This window comes from Puntigrus tetrazona, chromosome 1, assembly GCF_018831695.1.
Source record: "Puntigrus tetrazona isolate hp1 chromosome 1, ASM1883169v1, whole genome shotgun sequence".
NCBI lineage: Eukaryota > Metazoa > Chordata > Actinopteri > Cypriniformes > Cyprinidae > Puntigrus > Puntigrus tetrazona.
In genome coordinates, this window is record NC_056699.1 from 17,124,166 (window position 1) to 17,133,994 (window position 9,829).

The following is a 9,829-nucleotide window of genomic DNA, read 5'->3' on the forward strand; positions in this document are numbered from 1 at the left end:
TACATGACTTTATTTTACATCCCTAATCCTACCCGAAGCCTAAAAACTTAAGAACAGCAGCAATGCATTGATGGAAAAGACATAGTTAATAGATAATAAGCTCACTAGATCGCAACTGTGTGATTCTATAAATGATAAAAGCAAAGTGGATGTAATGGGACATATACAGTACACTGTGCCACTTTAGTGAAGTGCAGCTCTTATGTGAAATATAGAAATTAAGCAGCTGTAGATTGGCTCGGTGGATAAATAGCTTAGAGCATCGCTTGCTTTTCTCGGGTCTGAATTCTCTAAAACAGTCATTAGTATTATTATTGCTTACATACATATATAAGCATAACCAGAGGTTAAAGCAACAACTGAAATACCATTGATTCTTGTGAATGTTTGCTTGTAGCTAGATTAGATTGTTGATTCTCTGTCATATGTGCTTGTAGTGAGGCTGTGCCCTTTGAGAAGATCATTTGTGGAAAAACAAAAACACACACACACATATATAATGTATAATGTTCCATAATAATTTACCTCGCAAGCCATAATAAACAATATTTAAACTTTGAATAAATGTAACATTTTCCATCGGCTGCCTTCCATTTGATATCAGTAACACACCTAAATAGAAATGAATGCCCCCCAGAAATGAATGCCATTTGTTTTCCTCACATAATACCAAGACTGTATGATTTTCTTTCTTCCATAGAACACAACATTATGAATTAGCTACTTATTTGTTTTATGTGATTATAGAACTGGTGCTATTTGACCTATAGCAACATAATAATACGCCAGGGTTCACGTATTGAACCTGTGTTTTAGCGCCACTCAGTGGACATTTCTTTTTGAAACTGTGGTAAAACGTGCAGTAAGGTACACAAAAAGTACACAGAAGTACACATTTTTAGGAGACCAGGTTGAATCAAACAGTACACCATATTACAACAACGCATATGGCCATATCATAGAATCATAGGAGTCAGATTCTATACTGGACTCTTTCATTTTCTGCTGTCATTAAATATGATAATCTAAAATGAGACCAATTAGACAGGCAGAACACTGAACCATATCATCCTCGGAAGTTTCACACATTGACACACTATTTAAGAGCCACATATAAACTTGAATGAATGTAGCAGCTGAACAAAGCTTTGAAATAGTTCAAAAGATTTTTTTGGATTCCTGCGTACAGTTCCGTGCTGTGCATGTGAGTATTTTGCATGAGCCATTTTCAGTCTAGCAATCAGCCAGCTTGTAATGAAACAATGCAAGCTAATTTACATTAGCTGTCTATTTTCAGAATACTTTGGAGTAAGGATGATACTAAGCTGCTATACATACAACTACATGGCTGCTATCTACATCATAAACCCCTACATATGTAATCATGTGGCTCAGTAAAACCAAATTCCAGTTTAGCCTGATTGACATTGATATTTACTCACTAGAGACTGTTCATATATTTATTTATTTATTTATTTATTCATTTAGCAGCCGTTTTTATCCAAATACAGGAAGCGCTCGTAATACCAAGTTTCAAATGTTGTTAAATAAGTACAACTATAATAAATAAAATAGTGATGAAAAAGATGAGTTTTCAGCTATCTCTTAAAAATAGTCAAGGAATCAGTGAAATTGTCAGGAAATCATATTTACATAATGTATAAATCTATAGCAGCAATTAATCCCTGAAACAAAACCATTCATTAATAATGAACGTGATAAGGTAAATGAATAAATATTCTGTGGCTTTCCAATACATTGATTTTCAGTCCAGTTTTGGTTAATTACATTTTAACCATATTCTTTAGTGATAGACCCCAGCAGAGTCACTATATTCACTCAGAGGGGCACTGTTCTCTAGATCTGCTCTGTCAGACATGCATTCAACCTCACTGACCGGTCTGTCAGGGTCGGATTAACCATATGGACACTGGGCATGTGTTCAGGAGCACCATGTCCAGGGTGAGCACATCTACATCCATGGGGAAAATGCTTTCAAATATTCATAATGGCTGCTCGTCCATTTTATTTATTTATTTATTTTTGATGATTTTAGGGTTCTTTCGCCTTCAAAATACCATTATAACATGCTTATGCAACACGTTTTGGTCACATTTTAATTTAGGGTACCTATTCTCACTATTATTAACCACAACTTCTGCTTCGATATGCTCTTGCTTATTGCTACTTATTAAGATCACATTGTATGTTAAGGTTCAGGTCCTGTTAACTATGACTTTTGCCTCAATAATCTCCTAATTTGCTTCTTATTGATAGTTCCTAAGGTAGTTGTTAAATAGTGAGGTTAGGTAGTTGTTAGGTGAAAAACGTGCCATGGTCATATATTAGACATGTTATTTAATGCCACTCTTTTCATTTATCATTTCTCTTCGAACTCAAGATACGGAATTACGATGATGCAGGAATGTATGTAGAGGCATTGTATTTCCACGAACCTGGGTTGCATTTTTGGAACTCTCTGCAAAACCAGTGCATGTTGACTGTGTTTCTACAACAGCAAACTATATGCATGTATATCTTTAAATATTCAGTGATTACTATGGTTAACATTGTCAAGGTGTAAACTAGCAGACTCGTCAATGAATCTGGAGTGGTCAAATAGGGCATCTAGGATGCTGAATGTGTGCTTTATAAGCACTCATAAACAGCCAATATGTTAATAAAATGAATGCTAATAAGCACATTAATTAATGTCCCTATACTAAAGTGTTACTATTATAAATAGTTTGTGAGGTATTTTTTTATTAATGGGTATGATTAAGGGATCTAAAATATGGTCGTGCAGAAGAATATGTGGTCTATATGTTCCAATAAACACTGAAAAAACTTTGTATCAGTCATTTATTTCTATTGCTCATATATATTGAAGAGAATAACAATAAAATGGTACATTTGTCCTCACAAGCCTTCAAAGTTTAAGTTCATGCATTCCAAAATGTGTTTCTCAATATCTTCAAACCACTGCAAAGCCTACTTATTTTTCCTTGCTGTCATGCTAAATTACTGTCAAAATATTTGTGCACTGCAATGCTATGTAAAAAGCCTGATGACAAAAGATGACTACTGAGGCCAATTTTTAAACAAACAAATTTGAGCAAAATCTGCGGAGAAGTGAAGCTATTGCTTCAGAAACAAACCTTGACAACGCTAATGCACTCAGAGAGAAATGCCGGCCCGGTTTTTACCACCTCATCTCCATATTTAGAAACCTTTTATGCCCGGCTAGGTTGTCTGCTGCTCCCAGACTGAATAATGTGTAGGAGTGGTAAATTGGCTTTCCGGTTTAAACCTTTATCACTAGGTATGTTCTTTTTTTTGTGGCTAGGAAAGCTATACCAGTAATGACTGTTCAAATACAGAGTAGTTCTGTATTTTTTAGTTCAAGCGTGTCAGTTATGAAATTGCACTGAGCAGATTTTTTGCCTGCTATGAATCTGAGCAAAAAGACTGATGAAGAGGAATCATATCCCAGAACACTCCGAGGCCATGAATCTTTGTAAACGATCATGCGTAGTAGGCATCTCGATGTTATAAAACCCTTAGGTTCAACAACCTAAGGTTAAGCTATTATTATAGCATATGTGTGTTCATAAACACATACAGCGCACAGAGGTTAAAGCTATTGATGAATGTGGGTTTATGAGCATCTGTGTAGACTTGCTCTTTAATACTGCAATTTTAAATCACACGCTGCTTTGGATTTACAAAGCTAGTTGCTTTACTGAAACAATTACTGATGTTTTCTTTTCTTTTTTTAAATTTCTTGTCTAGGGATCCCAATCAACCAGTTCCACAGGACACCAAATTCATCCACACAAAGCCTAACCGCTTCGAGGAAGTGGCTTGGTCTAAATACAACCCCAAAGACCAGCTCTACTTACACATTGGGCTGAAGCCAAGGGTGAGAGATCACTATCGCGCGACTAAGGTTGCCTTCTGGTTAGAGCTGGTACCTCATCTTCATAACATCAACGAACTCTTTCAATACGTCTCGACCACGACTAAGATACCTCCTCAGGATACTACCCCATTCCCCTACACTAAGAGACTAGGTAAAACATGGCCATCCACCACACGCCATCCTGGCGTTCCTCCCGCCAACACCAAACAAACTACAGACCAGCATAAAGGCAACGATCTGGGCGACGACTCGGCCGTCGTTATCGAGACAAAGCGAGACTACTCCACCGAGCTCAGCGTGACGATCGCGGTGGGTGCTTCACTCCTGTTCCTCAACATCCTGGCCTTCGCGGCGCTCTACTACAAGAAGGATAAGCGTCGGCACGAATCCAACCGACGTGGGCCCAGCCCGCAGCGGAACTCTGCGCCGGCTAACGCGGCGGCTAATGCTAACGACATAGCGCATTTGCAGAGCGAGGAGCTGATGTCGCTGCAGATGAAACAGCAGCAGATGGAACACGAGCACCATCACGAGTGCGATTCTCTGCCTGCTCACGATACGCTTCGTCTTACCTGCCCGGCCGATTACACACTCACTCTGCGACGTTCGCCTGACGACATCCCGCTCATGACACCAAGTACCATAACAATGATTCCTAACTCTCTGGCCGGAATGCAGCCCCTGCACAATTTTAACACGTTCGGAGGTAGTCAGAACAGTACCAACCTGCCCCATGGGCATTCTACCACCAGGGTATAGCTTTGTGCCGTGAACTGAAAGATTAGAACTATTGGACATGGTCTGCTAAGGCATTGGGGGTTAAGGACCTTTGTTTGTCATGGCAAACTGTGCTGACTTTGTTCCACTCTGAGACTTATCTTGGTGGATGAGATGTTATTTTCCTATGAAGCCTTCTTGCAGAATATATCAAAGTCAAATATGACCTACTTGCGAAAAAATGAATGTTACTAAAGTAATACTGTATTTGGAACCGAGCTTGTTTAGGGCAGGGGACTTTGCACCAAAAGACGAGAACTCTTTCTGAAGGACTGTTTTGCTTGCGTAGACAACATATACTACATAAACGACAGAGAGGTCGGAGGATCTGACGAAGCTTAGTATGTGCCATATACCATATGTCATATACCAAGAGCAACAATGAGAGCAATGTTATTATTATACGAGAACTATATTTCAGACGAACACGTTAATATTATTTTCTGAGAGTGTTGTCACATACCGAACCTGTGGACTGAACTGAAAAATCCCAGCCTGAAATGTAATTATAACAGAAATTTGTAAAGGTGACAAAATGTAAATACTTGTGAGTCAAATACAAATATTAAAAGAACTACAAAAGCTTTTACTGTTGTTTAGTTCAAAATATGACTATTATGAGCTTACGCTTTCGTTAAGGTGCGTGTAAATATATCAGTCGTTATCTTTTCTTTTATTCTTTTTGAAATGATGTCTGTGCTAAACAGCCTTTACACACGAAAAAGAAATAAAGGAGAAGACAGTATTCTTATTCCAAAGCCTCTAAATATCCATTTCAGTCATCTGAGTGTTCCTTTGTCCCAATGTTTGACGAATAATGCATGTTTGATTGCTGCTTTACATTTGATAACCCCATACCGTGACCCCATACAGATGTTAAAAATGAAATATTGCTTCTAATTACATTACAGTGCTGGGTGAAGTTGCCTATTCAAGCTGTTCAGAGAGTAGTTGTAACGTTTTTCTCATTTGTTGGTTTGATAGAGGAAGGTGGGAAGGATGTAAATCAGGGCAACTTCTACCCACATCCAATTTGTTTTACCTGCATAAATCTCTCTATTTTTTACTTTTTTTTTTTTTTTTTTTTTTTTTAAATCTGTATCATCACTGCCTGAGCTTCAGATGTGACCAGCATTGTATAATTCAAAAAATATCTTTAAATAAATAACACAGGCAGTGGATTTGGGTATCTATATTAGTTGGATATGTTTGTAAAGAAGTATATGTTAGATATTTCTATTCGTAACATGCTAGCAATATGTAAAGTATTGTGCCAGGCTTGTGATATTTTGGGTTAAAACGTAAGTGAATGAGTGTAAATACAAATTATTATGATTACTATAAATAAATACAAAGAAAGAAAAAAAAAAAACAACCCTGATATTTTTCAGTTCTGCATCCTATAACAAAGATGTTGAAAGCGAAAGAAAGAATTTAAAAATAAATGAACAAATGAGTTTATAAAGTTACATTTGTATATTAAATCAGTTCATGATTCATGTTAGCCCTTGGCTTGTTACCTGTCAGTACAACAAGGGTCAAATGTAGGGTTCTAAATAATAGTTTGTCTTATATTGTTTGCAGTTTTTGCCTTAAGTGATAGATGATATTTCTGGCTGGACACCTGTATAAAATTTTTCTGCCGCATTTTTAATAAAATATCACAGTATTTTCTAAAACCGTGTCTTCAGATTTGTTGACTTTTTGTTGAATTTAAATCTAATATGCACCTGGTATGTGATATTAATATTAAGCTGTTTCTTTTCTCAGTAATAGCACTTTTTAGCATTGGTAAGAAATTTAATGCATTTTAAATGAAAAATAAATTTGACTTGCCTCATTAAATTTGATAAGCCCACTCCATTTCGTGCTTTGAATTCCAACTTAACTTATTTACCAAGGCTATAGTACATTTTTTTTTCAATATCAGTGCCCTGTGCACGTCTTGTTAATTGTAGATGATCTATATTTGAAAATTAATCTTTTTTTAATGGTTGTTACGAGATAAACTGATGGCCTCTGTGCTTTGAAAAGTTCATGATAATGTCAAGCAAAGCCAAATCAATTAGATAGCAGTAGGGGGCAGAAAACTCACTCAAGTTCAAGCTTGCTTTCTTTTCTTTCCCACCTAATACTTTCTCTCTTAAGAAGTACAACCTCTGACTGTACTTTCAAGAAGACATAGGCCGTAAAATTCCTACACAAAACAAAGTCGTGTTCTTTAGTTACCGGTTCCTATATCAACCTATGACAGCTGAGAACAAATAAACAAACAGGAAAGGCCTGTTATTCAATCTCTTTTCCACGCCATCCCTCTTGACAAGTGATGTGAACAATATTTCTCATTAACATTCTATGAATAGACAAACAGCTCTGCTGCTCTTGACACATCTGTCCTTCAGGTTCAATCAGGAATCAGATTTTTTCAGGTTTTTTTTTTTTTTTTTAGAAGACTATATACATGGATTTATTTATTCATTGTTAAGATTAATACTGAAATTGATTAGCTGTTCTGCAGGTGGTCCACAAATGTTTCCTCTAATTCTGGTTCATCTGTTCATCACTTGCCAGTGCAATCTCTCATTTTTCAACCTGCAATTCATTTTTGTTCAACTGCCAACTTAGATTTTGAGATAAGCTGGAGGGCACGTAGAAAGTTGTGAATTTGCAAAACCTAGACTTTTTAATTGTACGTTCTGTGGCTGCAAGTTAATAAATATGGTATTGAAGCTCGTTTGCAGCTGTATAGTAAAAAACGAAATAGTACTGCATCAATGATGATTCCTTCGAGAACAGTGCAAATGTTTTTGGCGATTGTTGGATTCATTTCAAATGTAGAATTTAAAGAGTAAACCATCAGCAAAAAACTAACAAAAAAACAAAGAATTACCTCAAAACTCACATCTTTCTCAGCAAGCACTTTTATTTTGTAGCATGGTTAATTTCCTTACTCAATGGTTATATATATACCATACACAAAGTCTCGAATGAGAGGAGAACAGGGCGTAGGGAGAGGAAATCACTTTCACAGTTTTTACTTCATTGAGCTCTCAAATCAGAGTTTATCAACTCCGGCAATCTATCCACTGGAACTTCAGAACACTAAATTGAATTCTAAATTGTTTAGTCAAAGCAACTGACTTTGTGATTGGTTACCATAGCTGATAGAGAGAGAGAGAGAGAGAGAGAGAGAGAGAGAGAGAGAGAGTATACATATGAAACTTAAAGGCATAATACATTGAGGTGAGCCTTGCATGTTCCCCAGTAGGAATCAGCATGGAGTTCATCTAGAGGTGCAATAAATTGCTTTGAAATTCTGCCACTCACTTTCATTGCTGTTATTGATCTTTCCTAAAATGGCGTTAGTAAATTAGCTTTTGAGTTAAAACTGAAGTGACAGGAGACAAACCAAAAGCTTAAATAGTTATTTGCAATTTCTCAAGCATGATAGATACCTTACACATTCCATGGGGTATGTTGAGTCTTTTGGGGATCGAAAGTCAGACATGGAATTTAATAGATTCTTTGAATCTAGCAAGGTTTTAATGGCACAGTCTCTCAGCAAAAAGAGGGTTATGGTACCTTGTGATTTCGTAATGCATAATACTTCTAAAAACCTAGGAATAAGCTAACATTAGTCCTTTCTGTGTATGTTACAGATGTCACATTTAAATGTCATGTTTTATTTAAAGTCCATGCAGTATATAACAGTGTTATAGTTTTATCAAATTCACATCCTATTAGGGCTTAACATCAACACCCGCCAACCTACCAAGTGTGGGTGGATTTCAGCAGTGATGGTTAACTCAGTCACTATTGCTATCCACTTTGGCAGGTTGAATTTTATATTAAAAGAGCTTTATCATTAAAGCTTGTCTGGGAAAAGTAGATTATTTTGTAGGGGCAAGTAAAAAAGAGACTTTTACTTGCTTGACGAGACAAACAAACATCTAAAACATCTAATTAGGGAATCTGGAAAAAAAAAACTAACTGAAAATCAGTTTGACTGCAAATTTGATATCAATTTTATGCAAGAGTTCAAACAAGCAGTTAATTTTAAGTGTCTTATTTTAAACACATTCAAGTTTAAGAAAAATAGTTCAAAAAACAGATCAAAGAGTTAGTCCCACATGTCTGAGCAACACAGTGTTTTGATCCAATAACCCATTCATAAAGACAGGAATTCGTTCACCCATCTGAACGAATCGTTTGAATGAATGACTCAATGACTCACTAAATAAGAGAGTCACTTGCTGCCACCCACTGTTGTTTTACTATATTTAAAAATATTTCATATATGTATATTTAAAAAAGTAAATTTTGCAGCATAAATGCGTTCACAGCATGCTACATTTAAGCTTAATTACGTTTATCTGTGTAAAAATGCATCTAAATACCACTTCATCTGCTTCTATTTATTCTGCAGTGGAAAAATTCGACTGGTAACGGTCATATAATGTCTCAATATATTAATTGTAATTTTTAATACAATTTTATTATGTGACATTGGAAATTATGCATATATTCAATAAGTTTAGTAACCTAGAAGTCAATTTTAGTCATGCAGTTGTGAAATTCAATAATATAAAATGCAATTCCCAGTAACAAAGACTTCCCTTTAGCCACAGTGGTCGGTAAGTAAAAAAAAAGAAAGAAAAAGAAATAAATAAAACAAAAATGTCATATTTTTTACACTCTCATATCTAAGGGTTTCGTTCTGTGAAACTAGACTCTCAAACCACGCTGATTGTTTATAAGAGGCAAAATCAGCAAGAAAAGGGAAAAAGTGAGTGGGCCTGAATATTCTTGACTCAACTGGAAGTTAATTAAGCATGCTCCAGCATTCCATCAGTCTCCCTGCCCCCTGTCTGTCATTCACGCGTGGGCCCTTCTAAACAGTCATTACCGTGGCATATCGATCCAAGCTGTGACAAGGTAGCCATCCAAAATGGAGGAGCATAAAGGAAAGAGGACTATAGGGTATGGTAAAGGAATTTAAGAATGGTCAAGGATGTTCACTGGGCAAATGTACAGAAATTAAGAAAAGTTACTAAACTACTAAAAGTTTTTTTTTTTCCTTTTGAAGAATACAAATTCTACACACCTATTCTTTCTCACTCCAGCAAACTC

General features: G+C 36.2%; 1 protein-coding gene across 3 annotated transcripts in view; it reads left to right on the top strand.

Annotated features, from left to right (window-relative positions):
- The window catches only part of nlgn4xa (neuroligin 4 X-linked a), a 75,488-nt gene extending 69,110 nt beyond the window's left edge, over positions 1 to 6,378 (top strand). For all 3 annotated transcript variants that reach the window (XM_043249805.1, XM_043249809.1, XM_043249819.1), the window contains one exon: positions 3,793 to 6,378. In XM_043249805.1, coding sequence (XP_043105740.1) covers positions 3,793 to 4,681 — 889 coding nt within the window. In that variant the 3' untranslated portion in view covers positions 4,682 to 6,378. The remainder of the gene's footprint in view (positions 1 to 3,792) is intronic.
- Positions 6,379 to 9,829: the final 3,451 nt, after the last annotated feature.